Source organism: Salvelinus alpinus, chromosome 3, assembly GCF_045679555.1.
Source record: "Salvelinus alpinus chromosome 3, SLU_Salpinus.1, whole genome shotgun sequence".
In the NCBI taxonomy this organism is placed as follows: Eukaryota; Metazoa; Chordata; class Actinopteri; order Salmoniformes; family Salmonidae; genus Salvelinus; species Salvelinus alpinus.
This window is the reverse complement of record NC_092088.1, coordinates 16,034,954-16,061,580: the sequence shown is the minus strand read 5'-3', so window position 1 is coordinate 16,061,580 and position 26,627 is coordinate 16,034,954. Positions and strand designations below refer to the sequence as shown.

The window sequence follows — 26,627 nt, the reverse complement described above, 5'->3', positions numbered from 1 at the left end:
TGGCACTCCAAAAGGTCCCAGATACATCACAAATGGTCCTTTAGTTTGATAAAGTCCTTCTTTATTTCCCCAAAAACTCAGTTTAGCTGGTGGGCTTCATTCAATAATCCACCGGTTTCCCTCCTTCAAAATGCATACAAAATGAATCCCAAACGTTACCAATCAATTTCAACAAACAAGTCAAACAACGTTTATAATCAAACCTCAGGTACCCTAATACATATATAAACGATAAAATTGTTATTGTCTCGTTATTGTCTTTACCGGAGTTTTTCCCGCCATGTAGCCAATGCTCCATGTGGTATGGTTAGGAATTAAACAACCATTACAACCTTAGCTTATACTGAGGTTTTTGTGGTCTAAACTCAACCTGCGCCCCCTCGGTGTCCATCGAGGTATGCGTGGTCTGAAGAGGATTTCCTCAGGAGGGTTTTTTATTTGTAACAGTAGAAAAGGGCTGTTCCATGATGCCAGATCATGTCTGTGCTCACGGGGGCAAGCCAATGACATAGTTAAACTTTAAAGGGAATACAATTCTCTTTCATTAAAGGTTTAACATCACCTTACATCATTTCACAAATAGTTTCATCTTTACTCATTCATTTTATACAAGAATTAGATGCGAACCCCATAATTGAGAAATTTACATATTCAGAGATATAGTCATGTGTGTTTCCTGTCCTCTCTGAGGTCACCAAATGAAACACATTCGTCATACCCATCCCTTAAGTGTCCACGGACCATTCCCATCTTCTCACAAGTGGACATTTTGTATCAAATCCTTATTTGGGGGATTTAGGAGTTCGCCATGTGAAATCCTTTGTTCTCTCTATGTGTCTCTTTCTGCATGGAGAGAGTCTTCTCCAGGAATTTACGACCTGGGATAACAGAACCTGGGATAACAGAACCATGAGAGAGAGAGAGAGAGGGGGAAGCCACTAGCAATACCAAAAAGGGCCACTTCATGACACTGAGTAAACCAAACATTAGGATCATCTTCCTATTATTGAGTTGCACCCCAATCCCCTTTTGCCCTCGGAACAGCCTCAATTCGTCTGGGCATGGACTCTACAAGGCGTCGAATGCGTTCCACAGGGATGCTGGCCATTGTTGACTCCATTGCTTCCCACAGTTGTTTCAAGTTGACTACAGTAGATGTCCTTAGGGTGGTAGACTATTCTTGATACACACGGGAAACTTGAGCGTGAAAAACCCAGCAGCGTTGCAGCTCTTGACACAAACCGGTGCGCCTGACACCTACTACCATACCCTGTTCAAAGGCACTGAAAGGTTTTGTCTTGCCCATTCACCCTCTGAATGGCACACATACACAATCCATGTCTCAATTGTCTCAAGGCTTAAAAAAGCATTCTTTAACCTGTCACCTCCCCTTCATCTACATTGATTGAAATGGATTTAACAAGTGACATCAATAAGGGATCACAGCTTTCACCTGGATTCACCGGGTCAGTCTATGTCATAGAAAGAGTATACTATGTGTAGGTCGTTGTTGTGGATGAGTTCGTCATTTGAATAGGGCTGGATGCGGTTTGCATGCGCGCAGATCCAGATCGTATCTCACTATGTTGTGTATTTTCCACTTTCCCCTTCCTGTTTCACACAATACCTCAACAATGTGTCAAAGAGGATACAGACAAACTCATGCAGGTTTGCATATTCTGCTCATCTTCGTTACTAATATTTTTTTATTTTTTATTTTTTATAATATGTTTATTATTTTCCAATAGAAATAAAGTAAAAAAGACAGCAATACAAACAATGACATTCATTGTACTGTTGAATGGGATGGCCAATTTAGAGGACAAAACAAAAGTTAACTCACACATACACAAAATAAAACAAAATCCTATAAGGTGGTATATGTATAAGAAGACAGCATATAGTCATTACAAGCAGTGTAGTTAAGCCCAAAGTAAATATTGAGTGTAGTACAGCACAGATTAGCAGCAGATCGTCAGCCCAGTTATGAAGCGGGACTAGACCATTTATCCAGTATCGGCTGCCATATTTTGTAAAACAATGGACTTCTATTGGAGGTGTTGTGTCGAATCTTTTCCATATGTATTACATTCCCTAAATCCCGTAACCACATTTCAAAGGTAGGTACAGTCTCCAATTTCCAAAATTGCAATATGAGCCTTTTGGCTAATAGAGTACAAAGAGAGACAGCTTTTGAATGGGGTTTGACAAGGATCAAGCTATCTAATGTAGGACTATTTGGCTTCATGCCATACTGTGGGATATGTGTCCTTAAGAAATTCCTGATTTGGAGGTATCTGAAAAAATGTGTTGTTGGCATGTTGAACTTTGCCTGTAATTGTTGAAATGAAGCTAACTGACCATCTATGTATAGATTACCAATTGTTGTGAGCCCCTTCTCCCTCCACTGTGAAAACACCACATCATCCAATGCAGGGTGGAAAGCATGATTCAGGCTAATCGGGCTGTCTATGTAAACAGTGGGTATGTTAAGAAAATCCCTAATCTGTTTCCAGATCCTAAGCGTATGACAAATGACTGGATTGGAGTCATAAGTGGCTTTTTTCACATATGATGGGCTATTAACAAGTGCAGGGAGTGAGGAACGTTGATCAAAAGCCATGAAGGCATATCCTTCTGTCTCATCGCAGGTAAACTTTCCCTCCAGAAAGACACAATGTTCAGATTAGCAGCCCAATAATACAGTTTGAAGTGAGGAAGGCCAAAGCCCCCCTCTATCTTGTACTTGCATAAATGCTTCTTTGAAATTCTGGCTGCCTTGTTATCCCATAAAAATGGAGTTACTATTGAATCCAGTTTCTTAAAATAGCTTTGTGGTATGAAATTGGGTAGACATTGGAAGAGGTAAAGAAACCTGGGTAGGACAACCATTTTAATAGCGTTTATACGACCAACCAAGGAAATAGGCAGAGTATTTTGTTTAAGCTGATATATTTTCATGTCCCAATTCGCTTTCAATAGCTGATCAAGGTCTCTTGTCACTACAATGCCAAGGCTTGTGAACTTGTCCCTCACTGTTCTAAACGGGGTAGATTGCAGAAATTGCATATCCACAGGCCGTGATATTGGCATCAACTCACTTTTTTGCCAGTTTATCTTGTAGCCAGAGAAGGAGCCGAATGTGTTTATCAAGTTAAGTAAGGGTGGAGTAGAAGTTTTAGGCTTGGACAAAAACAAAAGAACATCGTCTGCATATAGGGAAATTTTATGCTGTGTGTCTTTTATTTTAACAGAAGCTATATCGGTACATGCCCGAATGCGAGTAGCAAGGGGTTCCATGGCTATAGCGAAGAGAGCAGGCGAAATAGGGCACCCCTGTCGGCACCCCTTGAACAGGCGGAATGACTGCGACATTTCCTGATTGGTCACCACGGACGCCATTGGGTGTGCATAAATAATTCTTATCCAATTAATAAATTCCTTTCCAAACCCGAAATGCTCCAGAACCGACATCATATACTTCCACTCAATCTGATCAAACGCCTTCTCTGCACCAAGAGCTATTACCACTGCCTCAACTTTATGATCATGATACATTACGTTGAAAAGGCGTCTCAAATTGTAGTATATATGTCGGCCCGGGATAAAACCTGTCTGGTCAGGGTGTATGATGTCGGAAATATATTTTTTCAATCGGTTTGCCAATATCTTTGTCAACACCTTGTTTTCTATGGGGAGTAACGACACGGGGCGATACGACGACATCTCCATGGAATCTCTATCTTTTTTCAAGATCAGGGCTATTGTAGCCTCATACAGTGTTTGCGGGAGTTTGGCATTTTCTTTGGATTGTTGAAACATTCGCAACATAAGTGGAGATAGACTAGCGCAGTACTTCTTATAGAATTCTATTACATATCCATCGGGCCCAGGGGCCTTGCTGTTTGGAAATTGTGCTATCACTGTGTTAATTTCATCTAAGGTTATCCCTGCATCGAGTGCGGCAGCTGCCCCCCTGTCTAGTTTAGGAAGTTCACATTCAGCGAGAAAGCGTTCCATAGTTTGTGGATCAGTAGCATCGCATTTTGATTGGTATAGCTCTGAGTAAAACTGCGCAAAGCATTTATTAATGTCCTGCGGATCTGTTACTATTTTACCCTTCTTGTCTTTTATTTTGTGAATAGCTCTAGATGCCTGTACATGCCTTAGCTGTCTTGCTAATCATTTATGTGGTTTGTCCCCCAGTTCAAAATAACTTTGTTGCGTTCTAGCAAGTAAAGAGCCCACCCGTTTCGAAAGGATGGTATTGTATTCATACTTTAACTTTGTGATCTTCTCAAGGACTGTATACGAGGAATTTGTCCTAAAAACGTTCTCCTGTTCCCCTAACTCTCTTTCAATTTCTCTCAGCCTAGTATTGGCACGTTTCTTCCTTTCTGATGTATAAGAAATAATGTAACCTCTAATCACAGCCTTTAGAGATTCCCAAAGGGTGGAGTCGTCAACATCCCCCGTGTCGTTAGTTCTGAGGAAAAAGGCAATCTGCTCCTTCAAATACTGACAAAAAGCCTCATCTTTCAACAGGTATGCGTCTAAGCGCCACGGTCGCCGACCTGTCGACATATTGTCGAGTTTCAGCACCATGGACAGAGGAGAGTGGTCCGTAATTAGAATGGAGTGATAGGTAACCGACTCAGCTGCTGAAATTAGTTTGGAGTCCAACAAAAAATAGTCAATTCTGGAATATGATTTATGAACTGATGAAAAGAAAGAATAATCCCTGTCTGTTGGGTGCGTCAGTCTCCAAATATCGACGATGTTAAGCTTTGTCATCAATGTATTTAGACAGACACTGGCATTTGATTGTTGAAGTGACCTTGATAGCTGTTTATCTAAAAGAGGATCTAACGTACAGTTAAAGTCACCTCCAACAATAACACTTGTATCCGAGATATTTGGTATGGCCTTAAATACCCTTTGAAAAAATAATGGATCATCGAAATTGGGTCCATATAAATTGACCAAGGTTATTGGTTTTGAATTCAGTGTACCAGCCACAATAATATACCGACCATTAGGATCTGAAATCGAGGTTGAGTAAACAAAAGGAATGTTTTTCCTTATCAGGATTGCTACCCCTTTCGCTTTTGCATCAAAGTTAGACTGGTATATCTGACCGATCCAGCCGACTCGTAGCTTGGCCTGCGCGGAGCGTTTAATATGAGTTTCTTGAAGAACCACTATGTCAGCACCCAGTGATTTAAGATGAGAAAAAACCTTAGCTCGTTTCACGACATGCCCTAATCCATTACAGTTCCAGCTGACTATCTTTATTCCACCTGGTCTACTCTGTGCTCGGTCACTATGTGGCATTTCTTATTTTAAAGCAAATTGCTGCTGTCATACAAAACCCAGAAGAAAAACGCCGCGCCGTGCGGGAGCTTGTCATGCCACCTGTATTAATAAACGTGAACATAAAACACAGACCCCATCCCCCCTCCCGTCCCTTTACTGAGTGACTTCCCCAAACGAAGCACTCCTTGGCTAACACACAAACCTTAGGGTGTCTAGACATACAGCTTGAACTAACTCGTCGTCTATAGATGCTCCGCATATAAACTAATATTAAATAACACTTAACTTAACTCTCACGTTAGGGGGTGAGTGGCGCTAAAACATGACATGCCAAACAATGCTATATTAGCCACAACATCTCACCTATCATATAAGTCCCAATTTCTGATCTTCTGATCGAAAAGACATAGGCCGGAAATTCAATTCAAACACATTCCTGGCCTGTATTTGGCCATTTAGCCGGCTGGCACAGCCGTTCTGTATCCTCAGCCGGGGAGCTTCCTTGTCAAGAACAGATCGGCCTCTTTTGCGTTGTCAAACATACGTGTTGATCCCTCGACTGTCACCTTAAACCGGGCTGGGAAGAGGAATCCATATCGGATGTTGGCCGCCCTGCATTTGTTGCGTACCTCATCATACTCTTTCCGTTGGTTCCTCACCTCCAAGGTAAGATCTGGGTAGAAAGACACCCTGGCTCCGTTGTAGTTAAGGGGGAACTTTTGACTAGCCAGCTTGAGGATGAGATCCCTGGTCTGGGGATAGTGCAGCCTTACAATGAATGGCCTTGGTGGCCCGCCCTTGGCCGGCTTCGTTGCCTGTGATCTGTGTGCGCGGTCGATCAGGATGGCCGTTTTGAAGTGTTCACTCCCCAGCAATGCCGGTATCAGCTGCGAGACAAATTCAGTGGGTTTCCCTTTCTCAGTGTCCTCCTGGATCCCACATATTCGGATGTTCTGGCGTCTTGAATGCGACTCGAGCATTTCCAGTCGGGCCTTCAGGGTTTTGTTGTCATTTTTGAACGTTGCGCACTGTTTCTCTATGTCCTGTAGCCTGGCCTCGTGATCGACTGTCGTCTGCTCAACCTCGTGCACCCTTCCCTTAGTTGCCTTCACAGTTTCGGCCAAAGTCCCAATACTCTTTGAGATATCAGCCAACCTTGTGTCCACCTTCTTGCTTAGTGCGTTTATGGCAGCCAGTATGTCACTTTGAGTAGGATCTGTCGGGAACTCTTGGAAGCTAGCCTCTTCAGCTAGCTCCTCGTGGGTCGGCGACGTTGAAATTGGTTCGTTGTCTATCTCATTCCAATTATCTTGTTTAGCGCCCCCTTTTTTGGTGCCTTTTCCCTTTGTCATATTTGTTTGAAGTTATAGGTTGTGAGAGGTTAAGATAAATACTAATTTGTTTCAAAATTGAGCGGAGCTCTAGCAAAGCACGTCTACTCCATAGCACGCTCTCTAGCGCCCCCCCCAATATTTTTTTCTTGTCGTACTTCCTATATTTGGGATCTCATTTTTTTTTTTTTAAGTGTATGAGAACTTTAAATGGTGCGTGACTGTTTCCTGCTTGGTAGATGTGCGACTTTGCTTGGTGGATAAAACCATTAGAACAAGCTGCTACAGTACAGTCTTACCACCCACAGTGACTAATGTCCCAATCAGATTGGAGTGGGGCATCTCATAGCTAACTTTCCCAAATACATAGGCTATAATCTCAGCCACCACGGACGGCACACTAACACATCTCAACACCCACCACAGAGGCATTTCCTTTTCCAACCTCCATGGCTTCCTTCCTTCCTGATAGTAAAAGCCTTCAAGATGCATTGCATTGTGGGGTAATAGAATGTGTTCCCCCCATAACCTACCCACCAGTATATCCTCTGGGATTGGTCTATATCGTCTATAAATCTAGTGTTGGCGAATGGGGGAGTGAGGAGCGGGAGATGTACAGCATATCTGACTGCACACTGACAGTGTGAGTGGCTGGACCATTGATCCGATGGTTGCTCCTAGATGAACTCTCCACGTATAGTAGGTAGACATGTCTCTGGGGATCCTCTCATGCAGGGCTGTGTGCAGCGCTGTGGGATGCTCTGAGCGGTCTCTCCCCCTCCCCTGTGTGTGAAAGCATCTCCAGACTCTCCTCAGGCGCCTGCTTTTCGTGTGCAACCAGACGGAGCACTGAGAATGCTGCCAGGGTTGTTCATGGCTCACTCTGCTTGATGCTTTTCAGTATTCTCGCTCTGTGTTTTTGCATCTACAGTAGCGGTATGGCGGTACTGTGCTATCGATGCAGTATGAATCCCATCAGTGATCATGGACAAGAGTCGGCACATGTTTTCACATGATTCCACATGCAAAATGTCACGTGAAGTAATGGGATACTGTATTAGTGTTTTGCTCTTTATTTACTGTCAATTGCAATGCACTTGGATACTTTTTGGGCTGTCCTGCAAATTAACTTGGCATGCCTCACTTGCAATTGCATTTAAACAGATGCGCTTATGGCACAAAATGATGATTTGACCTGTTTTTCCCCCGTGTTCCCAGTTGTCTTGAAATCACCAATAGACACGTTTCCCACTAGTAATTAGTAGTTGGAAGGCCGTTCAAGTGAATTTTTATCAGCCGTATGTGATAAATTCCCACTTCCACTGGTTACGAACGAAGCATTCGGCACAATTATTACTGTACTTTGAAATGTAGGTGAGGGCAATGTGCTGTTGGGGGCTCATTACCATATTTGGGGGCATGGTCTAAAATATGTTGTATTTGTACCAACCGTCAGTGGAAATGTTGTACCCGTTTAAGTGGTTATATCATTATGTTGACAAAGGTTGAGGATCCTTTTATTTAGAATTTTTTGGAAATGTTCTGAAATTTTGTTAAAATGGGTGTGACTCAAGTGCTGCAGCATTGACAGGTTACTGTGGATGTTCTATTAGCTTAATGGTAGCTGGTTCACTGGAAGTTAATGTTTTATTTTCAAGTACATACTGTCAACTAGTTACAAGTGGGTGATTGTAAAATTCACAGTAATTTACTGTAGCCAATCCATCACGCTGACTGACATGATGGTCTGGTAGGAAAGTGAGTATTACAATTACATTGTGACTATCTGTAAATTAAATACTGTGTGGTTATTTGGTATCACATGCAATTATGTCAGCCTATAAGTAAATGTGCATTTTACAATACCTGGCAAGTAGTTTCTAGTTAAGAAATGGCAAATTCACAGTAACTCCTGGCAACAAGTTGCCATTAAGTTACCTGACAATGCACAATAACCTCTTCACTGTTGTGATGTTTGATACCTGAGTTCCGAGACATGCATTGCGATTGCTAAGCAGCTAACTTCGAAGCAGTGTGCTGATGTGTGTATCACTTCATCAGCAGTACGTCATCAATGACATCCAAAACTTTTTTTGATCTCGTGCTTTTTTAAACTGTGTGTTGCAAAATGCGAGATCCCACTGATTTCACCATTGTTCCGGTGCTTTCTTCGATGCCAAGCTGCTTTCAAACATCGACCTCTACTGGACACCATACTTACAAATATACAGTGCCTTTGTGAAGAGCCTGGTTCTTCTCTCGGTTTCTTCCTAGGTTCCTGCCTTTCTAGGGAATTGTTTCAAGCCACCGTGCTTCTACATCTGCATTGCTTGCTCTTTGGGGTTTTAGGCTGGGTTTCTGTATAGTACTTTGTGACATCGGATGATGTAAAAAGGGCTTTATAAATAAATTTGATTGATTGATTGATTGAAGTACTCAGACCCCTTGACTTTTTCCACATTTTGTTACGTTGCAGCATTATTTTAAAATGGATGAAATAAAACAAATCCTCAGCAATCTACACACAATACCCCATAATGACAAAGCGAAAACTGTTTTTTAGAAATGTTGCAAATGTATTAAAAATAAAAACAGAAATACTTCCAGAGTATTTCCAGAGGTTGCTCAACTAAAGGTTTTGAGATTATGCTGCAGGACTTACAGGTAATTTGTGGTTTAGTACGGTACCCTGCGTCACTGCTTCATTGCACCAGACCAGCGCAAGGGGGAGTTAGAGCACTGATTATGCTTTTGAGTCCCAAGGTACTAATGTGTCTCTAACTGACAATGAATGGGCGACATAAACCAACTAGAAACTGATAATTGTGGACCACTTCAACATTTAATTTCAATTAAATGAATGATGAGGATGAAGAAGGTGATTGAATTTCGAACAATAGTGTAAGAATTTCTATTTCTCTGTTCTGTACATACACACATTTGTTTGTTACTACTCGTCAGTATTACTTACTAAAACTGTTGTTACACTAAGGTTTTCATTCTAAGATAAACTTAGACTACAATTAGGGTGTGGAAATGTTAGGATTATTTTTCTCTTACTGTAGTACTGTAGCCGTACTGTAGCCTACTCCCGACCGGTCACGTTGTACAGCGCCATTATGGGCTATTAGCAGGACAATAGATACTTTGTGCAAGGCAATTGATCAGCATTAAAAACTTTGCAGATGAGGCCTTCTGAGTGCGCAGCTGTCTAAGACACTGCATTGCTACAGATGCTGGTTCGATACCCGTGCTGGCCGCGACCGGTAGACCGGTAGGCGACGGTGGGCTTTTGGTTTCTCTCCCTCTAAAAACAGAAATAAATAATTCTAAATAACAAACTGGCTTTCTTTGCAAATTAGTAAGAATGTGTCACCCCATGTTCAAGAATGGCCTTTTTCTCACTCACTATCGGTTATTTGAAAACAAAATCATCTCCAAAATATCGTTGTTTTTTTAAACAAACCATGGAAAGTTGGTTGCAATTTCAGTTTAATCCACCAGAAAAGACAGAACAAATAATACAACAAACATTGTGGTTAAACTCAAATATACTAATTGATTAAATAAACTTTATCAATTGGAACCACTCACAAGTGGAAGGGGGAAAAAGTATTATTATTATTAACCCTGTTTTTCAAAGCGTAGCGGGCTGTGAATTCTGCAAACAACGTTTTTAGGATGGGCTATTAGCAGGACAGTATATATTGGTCACATTGGTCATGGCTCCTGAGTGACACAGTGGTCTAAAGCACTGCATCTCAGTGCAAGAGGCGTCACTACAGTCCCTGGTTTGAATCCAGGCTGTATCACATCTGACCGTGATTGGGCGGTGCACAATTGGCCCAGCGTCGTCTGGGTTAGGGGAGAGTTTGGCCGGCCGGGATGTCCTTGTCCAAAAAATAGGCACAGTGGGCTTTTGGTTTCTCTCCCTCTAAAAACAGAAATACATATTTTGGCCTACATAAAAAATATTTTGGCCTTTATTCAGATTACAATCGCTCGCTTTCTGTTATTTGAAAATGAAATAATCTCTAAAACATCGTTATTTTTTAAACAAAGTGATAATTATTATTTATTAATTTAGAATTTAGAATGATGTAAAAGCCCTTTAGATATTATCACAGATCAGATTTGCCCAAACTAAAAAAATCCTCCAATCCTCTAAATGTAATTATTGGCGGAGAGTCACGTCATCTAACATAGGTGACATGACTCTCACTAGTGTTGAGTAATGTGCTGTCAAACGTGGTGTAGGTCTTATTTATTTTAAAATCATATTGAAGTTCGAAGAAATAAGATTTGAAGCAATAGTCTACCCTCGTGTGGTCAACTATTTCAGCACCGTTTTGCGCTGCTCTGAGACAAGCATGGGGACTGGTCTTGATAAATCAATTAGATTTTTATTTTCACTGAATCTCCATTTCGGTGTTGGTCAGACTACAATTATGGTGTGGAAATGTTATGCTCTTAGTACTGTAGCCTACTCCCGACTGTCAAATCAAATCAAATGTATTTATATAGCCCTTCTTACATCAGCAGATATCTCAAAGTGCTGTACAGAAACCCAGCCTAAAACCCCAAACAGTAAGCAATGCAGGTGTAGAAGCACGGTGGCTAGGAAAAACTCCCTAGAAAGACCAAAACATAGGAAGAAACCTAGAGAGGAACCAGGCTATGAGGGGTGGCCAGTCCTCTTCTGGCTGTGCCGGGTGGAGATTATAACAGAATATGACCAGCATGGTCAAATAATAATAATCACAGTAGTTGTCGAGGGTGCAACAAGTCAGCACCTCAGGAGTAAATGTCAGTTGGCTATTCATAGCCGATCATTAAGAGTATCTCCACCACTCCTGCTGTCTCCAGAGAGTTTAAAACAGCAGGTCTGGGACAGGTAGCATGTCTGGTGAACATCTCAGGGTTCCATAGCCGCAGGCAGAACAGTTGAAAGTGGAGCAGCAACACGGCCAGGTGGACTGGGGACAGCAAGGAGTCATCATATCAGGTAGTCCTGAGGCATGGTCCTAGGGCTCAGGTCCTCCAAGAGAGAGAAAGAAAGAGAGAAGGAGAGAAGGAGAGAGAGCATACTTAAATTCACACAGGACACCGGATAAGACAGGAGAAGTACTCCAGATATAACAGACGGATCCTAGCCCCCGACACATAAACTACTGCAGCATAAATACTGGAGGCTGAGACAGGAGGGGTCAGGAGACACTGTGGCCCCATCCGATGATACCCCCGGACAGGGCCAAACAGGCAGGATATAACCCCACCCACTTTGGCTTTGGCTGTGCCAAAGCACAGCCCCCACACCACTAGAAGGATATCTTCAACCACCAACTTACCATCCTGAGACAAGGCCGAGCATAGCCCACAAAGATCTCCGCCACGGCACAAAGATCTCCGCCACGGCACAACCCAAGGGGGGGGCGCCAACCCATACAGGAAGATCACGTCAGTGACTCAACCCAGTCACGTTGTACGGCACCATATTTTCCTAACGGAAAGCCTGAGGGTTTCGTTTTTCTTGGAATAGAAACACCATAACATTAATCTAATTAATTAAGCTAAATATGTTCAAATCAATCCCATATATTTTGTTCTTACAAAAAAGGTTTTAAATTCTGTAGTAGAGACAATATTGAAGACTAACAGGCATTAATGGCCACAGTTGCTGACAATTAAGTAATGTGCCATAGAATTCTGCAGCAGCCTGCAAGGTGTGCTGCGGTATGACACAACTTTTACAGGAAGATCCACTGTACATAAGTATTCAGACCCTTTACTATGAGACTCGAAATTGAGCTCAGGTGCATCCTGTTTCCATTGATCATCCATGAGACGTTTCTACAACTTGATTGGAGCACCTGTAGTAAATTCAATTGATTGGACATGATTTGGAAAGGCACACACCTGTCTCTATAAGGTCCCACAGTTGACAGTGCATGTCAGAGAAAAAAACAAGCCATGAGGTCGATGGAATTGTCCATGGAGCCCCGAGACAGGATTGTGTTGAGTCACAGATCTGGGGACGGGTACCAAAATATTTCTGCAGCAATGAAGGTCCCCAAGAACACAGTGGCCTCCATCATTCTTAAATGGAAGAAGTTTGGAACACCAAGACTCTTCCTAGAGTTGGCTGCCCGGCCAAACTGAGCAATCGGGGGAGAAGGGCCTTGGTCAGGGACATGACCAAAAACCAGTTGGTCACTCTGACATAGCTCTAGAGTTCCTCTGTGGAGATGGGAGAACCTTCCAGAAGGACAACCATATCTGCAGCATTCCACCAATCAGGCCTTTATGGTAGGGTGGCTAGACGGAATCCACTCCTCAGTAAAAGGCACATGACAGCCTGCTTGGAGTTTGCCAAAAGACACCTAAATGACTCTTAGACCTTGAGAAACAAGATTCTCTGGTCTGATTAAACCAAGATTGAACTCTTTGGCATGAATGCCAAGCGTCACGTCCGGAGGAAACCTGGCATCATCCCCACAGTGAAGCATGGTCAGAGTCAGACGAGTCAGGATTGAGGGAAAGCTGAACAGAGCAAGTACAGAGAGAGAACCTTGATGAAAACTTGCTCCAGAGCACTCAGGAACTCCGACTGGGGCGAAGGTTCACCTTCCAACAGGACAACGACCCTAAGCACACAGCCAAGACAACACAGGAGTGATGAGCCCAGACTTCAACCTGGTCAAATATCTCCGGAGAGACCTGAAAATAGCTGTACAGCAACGCTCTCCATCCAACCTGACAGCTTGAGAGGATCTGCAGAGAAGAATGGGAGAAACTCCCCAATTACAGGTGTGCCAAGCTTGTAGCGTCATACCCAAGAAGACTCGATGCTGTAATTGCTGCCAAAGGCGCTTCAACAAACTACTTAGTAAAGGGTCTGAATACTTATGTAAATGTGATATTATTACCTTTATTTTTTATAAATTAGCAAAAAATTGTAAAAACCTGTTTCTGCTTTGTCATTATGGAGTATTGTGTGTAGATTGATGAGGAACAAAATCTATTTACTCAATTTTAGAATAAGGCTGTAATGTAACAAAATGTGGAAAAAGTCAAGGGGTCTGAATACTTACCGAAGGCACTGTAGTTGGGATCTTGTACATGCAGTTTCAGCTGATGAGTAGCTTAGTAGGTAGAGTCGGGGACGTGAGGGTATGAGATCAGATCCTGTTGAAGGCACACATGTTTTGAAAGTTGTTTTTATGTGAAACCACACTTTCTGCACTGTTCAAATCATTTGTTTTATTTAGTATAGTATAAGCTTCTGTCTTAAGCATCCTAAATAATGCCATAGATTCAGTAAAAAAAAAGTAAACTTGAAGGCAAAAAAGGGAGGCATGATGTAATATGTGAACCTGGTATTCCAACTGATTCTAAGCTACTAAAGCCAACAACCTTCCGCCCACCAGAGTTTTGATGAAAACAGTAAAGAAAAAAAACATCTGATAATCACACAGTGCTATTTATTGCTGACCAGCAGATGCCACTAATGAGCATTGTGAGCTGATAATGAAACAATTTTGTGAACGCTCCAAAGCCTTCAGAAAGCCTCGGTTTCCCAGCACTACTTCACAGTGCTGCTTATTACTGGCACATTATTTAAAATAATTTTCTGAACATACAGTGTCAAGTGAGGTGCTTTATTTGCATAGGAATAACCATCAAACACTTAAACTGACCTCCACTGACAGTTGGAGCAAATACACATATACGTTTCCACGCCCCCCAAATATGCTAATGTGCACCACCAGTACATTGTCCCCACCGATCAAAGAGCAGTGATGATTGTACTTTAGATGAAAATATTGGGTAGAAAAGTTTCCCATTATGTCTACAAGGTACCGAACTGAGCCATGTGAGTTCAAATGTGTACCTTTGAACTTGTTGTACCCCAAGCAAACACCACTTTAGTGTACCCTAACCATACCCTTATTTTATGAGTGTGTTAATATACTGTATGTTCAAAGCAATTAGTATTAACCTGGTGGCACTGCAGAAACAGTGATCCACTCCAAACCAAGAGGTAGCAAGTTCAAATCCCCAAAGAGTTCATGTGCACTCTACGTCAAGTGTACTTGAGTTCTGCTAGTTTGATGTTGGTGATAATTGGACAATTATTTACTTGATTTTGGTTTTAGCAAAGTGCAGAAATGCATTCTTGCCAGTACTTGTCGTCACAGTACAAGATTGTGCAGTAATTGAAATCTGAATACAGAAGCATACTGTCATTTTATAAAAAATAATACCTTCAGGTTGTTTGTTAATGTTTATTTAATTTTTACTGCAGCATTAGGCAAGGTGCAGAAATATATTCTCCCCTATCTCCGTTGTGTCCACAAACCTGGTGGTGCAGCAGGAACTTCAAGTAGCTGGGACCCAAGAGGTTATGAGTTCAAATCCCAAGTGAGTCTGAAGGAATCAGCATACTGCCCATTAACACCTTACTTTAGTTATGAAAATACAGTGACTAGTAGTAGATGTATAGTATTTTCACCACAACTAGACAAATACCTCCAGGGGACCACGTCCTAAAAAAATCCTTGGGGACGTCCCTGGAACAAACCGGAAGTAGACAAAACCTGCAGGGGACCATGACTGTTTAAAATGAGTTAATGCCAATTATGCCTTTCAAAGTAAAATATTAAAAATTACATTTAGCACCTGGGCTCACATGTGGTTATGTTATCACATGTCGAAATTTCGCTTCCCCATGTTGTCACATTTATTTCACATTAATTTCATAGAAGATGATGTTCTCACATGTTGTCACGTGTAGTTTTATATTATCACATGTTGCTTCACATTGTCACATGTTATCAGGATGTGATCATGTGTTTTTTCCGTAAGGGAGCCAGATCTCAACAAGCTCCTTTTTAAAGAAATACTGTACAACTAACACCTATTGAACCCAATGTAAATACGTCTTTCTATACATATGAGGTTATTATGCCAGTTGTCCCCTCTAGTGTAGCAGTGATTAATTCATCAGGGTGTATTATTAGGAGGATTTAGTGACAGAAGACCAGTTTGATTAAAAGACCAATCTGGTCCGTCTGGCTATTATCTAGTAGAGGCAGATTGTCTGTTCTTATTTTATGAATGCCAGGGCCTTTCAGGATATTAAACAATTAAACAGCCTCCCCTGAGATGTAAATTAATCGCATGCTTTTCAGCCAGGAAATACAATGATGACTGATACAGAGCATCATGATACCCTGGTACCATGCTCCATGGACTTGACTCTGAGATAACGTGACTCTGAGATAACGTTACTCTGAGATAAACGCTGCATCCTATTGTCCTCCGTGTTCTCTGTCCCTTTTCTCCCTTATTTTGCTGTCACTACATCACAGATTAAGCTGTCAGGCGATGATGGATATCTAATAGATGTGTTGGGAAGGAAGGAGGGAGGGATAAACGTGTTAGGTAGGAAGGAAGGAAGGAGGGAGGACAGCGAGATAACTCGCTCTGTGTGTGAAGACTATTATTTTTTACAGCTTTCACCGCTCGGTATAGCAACTGGGGCCGAGTACATCTCTGGGGCCGAGTTCCCTGCAATCCAGGACCGCTATACCAGGCTGTGTCAGAGGAAGGCCCTAAAAAAAATGGTAACAGACTCCAGCCACCCAAGTCCCAGTCTGTTCTCTCTGCTACCGCACGACAAGCGGTACCGGAGCGCCAAGTCTGGGACCAAAAGGCTTCTGAACAGCTTCCACCCCAAAGCCGTAAGACTGCTGAACAGTTAATTAAACGGCTACCCGGACGGTCTGCTTTTCACCCTCTACCTACATGTACATATTACCTCAATACATCACCTAACCAAACCTACATGTACATATTACCTCAATCAATCAATCACCTAACCAAACCTACATGTACATATTACCTCAATCACCCCAACTACCTCGTACCCCAGTACACAGACTCGGTACTGGTACTCCTTGTGCATATGTATGTGTTTGTATAGTCTGTATATATCCTTGTTATTGTTAATTTATTGTGTTACTATTTTCTTATCTATTTGTTAATTTTCTTACTTATTAACTGCATTTTTGGGAAAGGGCTCGTAAGTAAGCATTTCACTGTGTTAGTTTTTACTCTGTTTATTTAGAATCTAACGGAAAACTAGGAAAAGCTCAAACCAAATGTATTCACCCAATGGGTCAGACAGCTGAACAGACAAAGACATATTCACACAAGCACTGGTATTTAAACCTTCCTCCTATGAGTCTCCTCCTTAAACATCTGAACAGCTAATACATCTGTTGCTAGACAGGACTTTGATGAAGTCTGTTCTTTCTCACTTCATCTGACCTGACCTCGGCCCAAATTCCTTACTCCTCCCCAACTCGTGGCTGTCCTGTTGACTTGTACCAGACTGTGGCCCTTCTCCTTTCCATAGGATACCTGATGTCTAACAATAACATGTTCTGACAGAATGTAAATGTTCTTCATTCCCCTCTCTTCCTTAGTGACTTGATAAAATGATATTTCAAGTTTATAAGTCAGAACCCATCAACGGTAAAGTCTACACTTGTTGTATTCAGGCATGTGACGAATACAATTTGATTTGATTTAAAACCCCAGCATATTCTTTTGGTCCATTTTCACATTGTATTTTAGGGTGAATTTACGGAACAGTTTGAAGGGAGTAGATATGTGTCCATATTTCATTTTCCAGCTGATAAAGGAGCTGCCAACAGTGCTAGCGAAGAATTCCCCCTCCAGAAGCCTTAGATGGAAGAGAGGCTGTTGGTGCTGTCACCATTTGGATCAATTCCACACAGCTGTAGTCGGTGAACCACATCGCATGTACCGTCAAACCAGATCAACAGGGTTTTGTCTTTTTGTCTCTGCCCTGGCCAGATGTGTTTTTGGGAGGAAATGCTCCAGTTATTTGGCAAACATATGATGTTCAGGGAACACAACGCAGCCCTGATTTATGAAATTCACATAAAAGAAAAATGAAAAAGGTGTTAAAACTAGAGAGGGTAGAGGTAAGGAAATATTTATCTTAAGGCATCTAAATCTTGATTGTCCTGCTGGAGGTATGGCAGAGGTTTACATCTAATCCTCCCTGCTGCTCAGGGAATGGACCAGGGACCGGTTTCCCAGAAGCATTTTAAGATTAAGTTCATTGTTAGAACCATCGAATGAGCATCATTAAATCTCCGAGCTGTTTCCCAAAACCATGGTTACTGACGTTACACTTGAAAGCGCTCGTAATCTAACGACTGCCTTAGACCCCTCGTAGAACAGCTAAGTGCGTCGTAAGATTACTTTTGGCCCTCAATACAGAATCAAAACGTTTATCTGTCTCTCTGTGACCGCCAATAACTTTGTAGTTGAATACAAATACAAAGTTTGCAATGTTACAAACAAGCAAAGCAACCATTTTTTTTTACCGAGATGACTGCATTATAAAATAGCTATATTAGGCAAAATATAAAACATATAGAAATCCCATTCATGTTAAATCAATTAAGTTATTTAGCCAATTGTAGGATAACACAATGTGTACAACATGTGAGCATTGATGTGCCAACTCTGTGATTTATAGGCTAAGCCGCCTCAGTATTTGCAGCCATAAGTGATAATAATCTCTCTAGCAGCTGATCATTTGTCAGTATTGTGTAGTTAATCTAATGTTAATGTAAGGATGTAAATAGGTAAAGCTGGACTGCCTTCTTGCCATCCTCTCAGTATCGACAGAATGCTCCAACAACACACTTAGCGAACATTCTCTCTACGTGGTGTTTTTGTAAACGCATGTTACACTTTAAGCAGCTAGAACAATGCGTCGTTAAAACACTCGTAGGTTTGACTTCAATCACTGTCGAGAAACCTAGCCCAAGAGAATGGCCAGCCTGTTCTGATTAGAGAATGCCAGTCCTTTCATCTGGTGCCAGTCTGTAAACGGTGACCTGTTGCTGCTTGGTGAATCACCCGTTTGCCAGATTCAGACTACAGAGATGGGGATTTTGGAGCTTGCCGGTCTCTGCTGGACATTCAGCGACATTTAGTCCCTCACATTCCAGCAATGCTTTCAATCCCCACACCGATTTGCTTCGTAGTGATCTGAAACTAATGTCTCTTTTGCTAATACCTTTCCCTCGTTTTTCCTTTCAGCTGGTGTTCTATTTCTCCTCTGAACCCATTATTGTAGTCTGCATACCATTCTACTGTAATCTCTACACCCGGTGCTCATGTGCCGGTTAAGTAATGAATTTAGACTTTTATTCTAATGCATTAGCCACGACTCCCCAATCTGGGCAACAGCGGTGCTGAGCAGCACGGTCACATTTACAGCCTGTCATGCTCACTTTCACGGGCCGTATATCAGCGGGGGAAATTAAAGAGTGTGCTCTGCTCTTTTGTTTTTTCCTTGCAGATGGGAAGGTGGAGGTGACCAAGGAGAGCATGAAGCTGTGCACCATGGGACCTGGGAAGGTGTTTGGAGAGCTGGCCATCCTTTACAACTGCACCAGGACGGCCACCGTCAAGAGTAAGTTTGACCAGTATAAGTGAGGCAATGGGTTGCACATGCACTGAACACCATAGTTGAGTCCAATTATAAACTTGGGCATAACTGTCCATAATCAGCCATATACTCCCTCAACCTGATTTACTAAGCATTTGCACCTGTTATTTTCAGAAGATAATAAAATACAAAAATACTTATCCTTATCCAAGCTTAGTAAATCAGAATGACTGGCCTTTCAACAGCAGTGAGTTGAGCTGAGGTGGATAATGTGTAAAGAACAAATTATCATTCTCTGAGCTTTGTTTGAGTCAATTTTAATTATATCCAGCCAACATGGAATCAGACAGATAATTCCCTATTTTATAAAGTCATTCCAGGTGAACACAGTAGACAATTTGTTTAAGTCTCCCTCCCAGATACTGAAGACAGCTTCTGAATAATTTTCTGTGCTTTCGATGGTTACTTTCCTGCTTTTGTCAAGTACAAAGAGAGAGAACTTGAGCACACACACAGAATAGCATCTATATCCTGAGGAAATACTCTTTCTACCTTTTCACTGTGATGAATCATTGAATAATGAATGCGTACCTGGAATTCCTGTTGGGCAAATTCTTTTAACAAAATGTCTTTTGACATATGTAAAGTCAGATTGGTATGTAAACATGACCGAAAGCATTATCTTATCATGGCCATATAGTTCCTTAATATAATGGTAAGAGTAGCAGCTGTTGCTGAATAAATATCTGATTTGGCTATTTCATGCACAGCACCCATTTAAATTGTTTTCATATATCCCAATATAGTGTTCAGGGAAGGCTTAGAGCATAGCAAATACACCCACTCAAACACTCCCACATATCAATTTAGGTGTGTGTAACCACACAACCCACCCACATGCATGGACACACACAATCGTCACCCAGATTATTATTCTATAATTATTATTTCAATGTTTTCATACATTGTTCGTGCTTTCGAAAATAAATATGATTTTATTGTGTTAATAGGTTAATGAGTCAGTCTACATCCCCAAAAAGTAGGGTTCCTCAAGGGTTCTTTCGGAAGGGTTATGGTTCTATGTGGAACCATACTGACCCAAAGAAAGCCTTTAAGCCCTTCAATGGCTTTTTGCAGTTAAAAAAAAGTGTTGTTTCCTCGTTGAGTGGCAATTAAAATGTAGGGGCGGCGGGGTGTTTGAATATTTAGGCGCGGGGTTTGCGCACATTTTTTTGGTGCAACCGTGAGTGAGAGTGTCATTGAAGTTGATCTAATCTGTTGTGTTATGCCATTAAAAGTTATATATGACTGTGTCCTGTGACGGTGTTTTGGGAAAGAATCATGTATGGCCTTGGAAAAGCTAAATAAAATGACCTTGTGTCAATTGTTGTCTAAGTCATTAGTTCTCAATTCCCCCCTCAGGGACCTCCAACAGTTCCAGAGTTAGCACACCTGATTCAACTTGTTAGTAGTGATGGGGAAACAAAGTTTCCTGAAGCATTGAGGCATTCCAGCCAATTGTGTTGAAAATAGCTTCATTAATGGAGGCTTTGATCAACACAGTGTACTCTATTGGCACCTGCTGGTCAAAATAATTTAGAACAGCCAAATTATTATAGATGACGTCCCACACGCTGTGGCACGTGCGCAGAGTAGCCTTTTTGTCTTCTACCAAACCAATCAGGTGGTTGTTCGACAAAACAAAGCTTTGGACGTCATTGATCACGTGCCTCCCGATAAAGTGATACAGGCATCGGCACACTGCTTCGAAGTAAACTGCTTTTCGATTTCGACACATGCCCTGGAGCTCTGGTATCAAAGGTAACATAACTACTTATTAGTAAACACAATAATAAAACCTATGAAATTATAACAATATGAATAACAAAAAACTACGTTTTGAAGGATTGAATTCTAAGCAAACATTGCTGGAAGTACAATAGACCAACATAGTTACTGTAGTAGGTCAAAGCTGTGTATTGGAAAACCTTGGTAGAATGTGGGTGGTGTACACATTGTGGTGCTGAAGTGAATTTTCTTTATTTTTCAGCTTCAGACTAATGCCTACTTCTCACTTAGTTTTTAGTTTTTAATTTACATCGTTTTTACACCGGAATGTGATTATACAACATTGTAAACTGGGTGGTTCGAGCCCTGAATGCTGATTGGCTGACAGCCGTGGTGTATCAGAGCGTATACCACGGGTACGACAAAACATTTATTTTAACAGCTCTAATTGTGTTGGTAACCAGTTTATAATAGCAATAAGGCACCTCGTGGGGTTTGTGATATATGGCCAATATACCATGGCTAAGGGCTGTATCCAGGCACTCCACGTTGCGTCTTACTGCTGATTTTCTAGAGGGAAGAAAAAAAACAGAACCCCATTTAAGTCAATATGGACAACTGGACAAAACTTCCCTGATCTCTTTTAACAAGACTATCAAGAAAGCTCCTGAAAAATACACAAATAATCAACATGTACCCATTAACTATTAACATGAAAATGTACTTTAAAGTTTACTGAAGAATGGGTTAGTACTACATTACCTGTAAATTCAGGGATGGCCACAATTGCTAATTGAGAGCTACAGGGTTATGCAGGCTTTCTTGTTCAAGTCCAGTTCAACTGCACCTGATTCTACTATTCAAGGTCTTGATGAACAGCTGAGGTCTTGATGAACAGCTGAGGTCTTGATGAACAGCTGAGGTCTTGGTGAACAGCTGAATAGTAGAATCAGGTGTGGTAGCACTGGGCTTGAATGAAAAATCCTGCATAACCCTGTAGCTCGACCATAGCAGTTTTGTTAACAAACAATGTGACGAATTAGAAACTGCTGAGAAACACCTGTAACATACAAAGTCATTATACAAGTACAAAACACTTTTAAGAATACATATTTACAAATCTGACATTGGATAGGTGCTCTAAATCCTTAAGCTATACATTTTCTTAGTAATGCTGTACACAGCTGTACAGCTAAAGACCACACATTAATTCCTACATTTATAAATGCCAGTGCCTTAAAGTATTCACACCCCATGTTGTTGTGTTACAGAGTGGGATTAAAATGGATTTCATTGTCATTTTTTTGTTGTCAACGATCGACACAAAGTACTCTTTAATTTCAAAATGGAAGAAAAATTCAAACATTTGTCAAAATGTATGAAAAATTAAACACTAACATTACATAAGTATTCAACTCCCTGAGCCAATACATGTTATCATCACCTTTGGCAGCGATTACAGCTGTGAGATTTTTTTCTGGGTAAGTCTCTAAGAGCTTTCCACACCTGGATTGTGCAACATATTCCCATTATTCTTTTCAGAATTCTTCGAGCTCTGTCAAATTGGTTGTTGATCATTGCTAGACCACCATTTTCAAGTCTTGCCATAGATTTTCAAGCAGATTTAAGTCAAAACTGTAATTTGGCCACTCAGGAACATTCACTGTCCTGCTGAAAGGACAATTCATCTCACAGTGTCTGGTCGAAGGCAGACTGAACCAGGTTTTCCTATGGGATTTTGCTGTGCTTAGCTACGTTATGTTTCTTTTTTCCTGAAAAACTCCCCAGCAAGCATACCCATAACATGATGCAGCCACCACTAAGCTTGAAAATATAGAGAGTGGTACTATGTAATGTATTGGATTTGCCCCAAACATAACACATTGTATTCAGGACAAAAAGTTAATTGCTTTCCCACATTTTTTGCAGTGTTACTTTAGTGCCTTGTTACAGACAGTATGCATGTTTTTGAATACTTTTATTCTGTATAGGCTTCCTTCTTTTCACTGTCGTTTAGGTTAGAATTGTGGAGTAACTACAAAGTTGTTGATCCATCCTCAGTTTTCTCCTACCATAGCCATTAAACTCTGTAACTGTTTTAAAGTCACCATTTGCATCTTGGTGAAATCTCTGAGCGGTTTCCTTCCTCTCCGGCAACTGAGTTAGGAAGGACGCCTGTATCTTTGTAGTGACTGGGTGTATTGATACACCATCCAAAGCAATTAATAACTTCATCATGCTCAATGGGATATTCAATGTCTTTTACCCATCTACCAATAGGTGCCCTTTGAGGCATTAGTAAACTTCCCTGGCCTTTGTGGTTGAAATTCACTGCTCAACTGAGGGACTTTACCGATAATTGTACGTGTTGGGTAGAGATGAGGTAGTCATTAAAAAATTATGGTAAACACTATTGCACACACGGAGTCCATGAATCTTGTGACTTTGTCACGATCGTCTGTAGAATAAACGGACCATCTAGTGTGCTCTGAGTTCCACATCTTTTATTTTGTGAAAAAGGGGGGAAAAGAAACCAACAACGACTGTGCAGTACTGAGGTGCCACATGCACTGACTCAAAACAAGATCCCACAAAAACCCAGGGGGGAAATGGCTGCCTATATATGATCCCCAATCAGAGACAACGATAAACAGCTGCCTCTGATTGGGAACCATACCAGGCCAACATAAACATAAAACAACCTAGATAACCCATCCTAGTCACACTGACCGAACCAACATAGAGAATAAAAGGCTCCTGAACTTAAGGCTTGCCGTAACAAAGGGTTTGAAAACTTATTGACTGAAGACATTTCAGCTTTTAATATTTTATTAATTAGTAAAAATGTCTAAATATGTCAATCCACAAAAGAATCTGAATTAAATCCCCTTTAAATTCAGGATGTAACACAGCAAAATGTGGAAAAAAGTCAAGGGCTGTGAATACTTTCTGAAGGTACTGTAAATATGAAAGCAGATGGGAGCAGAGTTTGAGAGCTAGGCCCAAAGCTAAGTTAGTCGTTATAACCTTCGTAGTAGCATCTTTAAATCTCAGAGCTGTTTCCCAACACCATAGTTATTGAAGTTGCACTTGAAAATTGTTTTAATCTAACAGCTGCCTCAGACCTCTCGTAGAACAGCTTCGGTAGATGCTTTTCTGGCCTCCTGCGTCATTTTATTCACAGAATATCTCTGCTAAACATAGAATCACATGGTTTATCCAGCTCTCTCTGACCACAATAACTTCAGAACAAGGTTGACTACAAATCCAACGTTTTCAATGTCTTTGCAATTGATACAAACAAGCAATGTATAAAAAGATGCTTCAAATGAAACCCGAGATGACTGCGTTAAAATACACTGAGTGTACAAAACATGTACACTTTTGACTCCATGTTGACTCCAATGCTTCCCACAGCTATGTCAAGTTGGTTGAACGGCCAATGGGGGGGTGGATCATTCTTGTTACACACGGGAAACTGTTGAGTGTGAAAAACCCAGCAGCGTTGCAGTTCTTGACACAATCAAACCGGTGTGCTTGGCACCTACTACCATATCCTGTTCAAAGGCACTTAAATATTTTGTCTTGCCCATTTACCCTCTGAATGGCACACATAAACAATCCATGTCTCAATTGTCTCAAGGCTTTAAAATCCTTCCCTTCATCTAGACTGATTGAAGTGGATTTAACAAGTGACATCAATAAGGGATCATAGCTTTCACTTGCATTCACCTGGTCAGTCTATGTTATGGAAAGAGCATGTATATAAACAGTAAGCTATAGGCCTATCTCAATCATATTGAAATACATTTCATGTCCAATGAATTGAGCTCTGTTTTAGTCCTTGTAGGCTACTGTCTGTCATTTGTCTCAACATATTTCAGGATGTGTAGCCTAACGTGCGCAGTGATGTGCCAAATCTGGGATTTAGTGCATTTTTATTGGGTAACATTAGAATAAGCCACCTCAATATTTGCAGCCATAGGTATTAATATCTCTCCAGGAGCTGATCCGTCATCAGTATTGTGAAATCATTCTAATGTTAAGGAAATATTTGAAGGGAGAAAGATGATCCGAGAGCAACGTTTCCTTTCTTTCGATCCTATCAGTGTCGACACTTGCTCCAACAACGCACTTGGCAACCGTTCTCTCTGCTTGGTGTTTTTGGGGAACTCGTGTTACATCTTCGGCCGTTGTAGGAAGGATGCAATGTTAAAACACTCATAAGGCTAAAAATCCATTGCTATCGGGAAACCGGGCCCTGTTCTCTCCTCCATAGTAGCAAGAAGCGTGCACTAGTACTAGTACATGTTACACTCCCTGTCCCCTTGCCACTCAACGACGCCCAACGTACCCAAAGGCTCTTTTAAGAGACACCTAATAAATGTACATAAGCACACACCATGTTCACGTCTGTGTGTCGGAAAAGCCAGGGGAGTGTCAAAAACTATACGCGAAAGAGAATGGTCAAAATAGGATCTAGGATCTTCATATCCCACGGCGGTGACTACGCTAACTGTTATGCTATGAACCCTGTAATAGATACATCAACTTGACACCATTGAAATGGACAGTCTGGTGATGACAGCACGCGTTCCTTCCAAAAATGTTTTTGTTGTTCATTCACTCAGTACTGATTGAACGTTTATTTCTCTTGCTTGGTAAAAACAAAATGTCTAAAACAGTTGTCTTGAAAACAGTTTCATTTTATCACATACCTTACCAAGTTAGCAAGCATGACGTTTTCTTTTGACTGCGCACCGGTTACACAAGCAAGCAATGATCATTATGATGTTATTGGATGCTTTGAGGGAAACTTCAGGTGTTCGGGAACACAGTGAAAAGTAACTTGACACCGCGTTGATCAGTCAGCGTAAATTTGGAGTATAATGACAATAAGACATTTTAATTGACAGAGGGAGCGTACCAGCCCTTGATCATGACTCTCAGTTCCATTTACATTTCACATAAGAATCATTGGACAAAGGCGTCTTCTGTAGGGGGGAGTTTCTTTAAGAGCCCCGACATTCGGTTTTAGAAGCGTAAGGACCTTAACTTTCATATCAGCAATAGATTATTTTCAAAAAACAAAAACGGTTAAATTGATAGACATCTTTATAGAGTTAGGATTAGTGTTCCCGCACGGCCATACCTCCATGTCACAGCGTTTGTTTACAGAAGACAGACGAACGACAGAGGGACCACCTGTGCTAATTAGCTATCTAACATGCTCCGAACACCTGTGTGTAACGGAGGCCGCCAGAAACGTGTGGTCACTGTAAAACATTGTGATAAAGCCAGTTAAAACAGTATACAATAAGTGTATATTTTGCATTTGTGAAATCATTTTGATGTGACATGAAATTACGAGGCTTTATGTTTCTCGGACCATATTGCAGTTGAGAATCAATTTGCGTTTAGACGGAGTATTTGGCTGTTTTGGCTGCCAGAGCTAGTGTATCTCTGAAAATAACAAGATCCTTGGATCTTAAGGAGTAATGGTAGCAAAGACAGATGTGAAGATGGGCTTAAACTGCTTCTTCAATAGAAATCCCTTGTCGGCAAATCCCACTTGTCGGCAATGTCATGGTGACGTTAGCTAGCTATGATCATGCGTCGAGACGTCATCGGGTCTAACGGTCAGCTCACGCCGAACTGCGCATGTACAGGCCGTCAAATCAAAGCCCCTCCTT

At 41.3% G+C, this 26,627-nt stretch overlaps 1 protein-coding gene across 4 annotated transcripts in view; it reads left to right on the top strand.

Annotated features, from left to right (window-relative positions):
- Positions 1–26,627, top strand: part of LOC139570097 (cGMP-dependent protein kinase 1-like) — a 195,037-nt gene that overhangs the window by 61,984 nt on the left and 106,426 nt on the right. For all 4 annotated transcript variants that reach the window (XM_071391632.1, XM_071391631.1, XM_071391629.1 and 1 more), the window contains exon 3: positions 19,057–19,170. In XM_071391632.1, the coding sequence (XP_071247733.1) occupies positions 19,057–19,170 (114 nt within the window). The remainder of the gene's footprint in view (positions 1–19,056; positions 19,171–26,627) is intronic.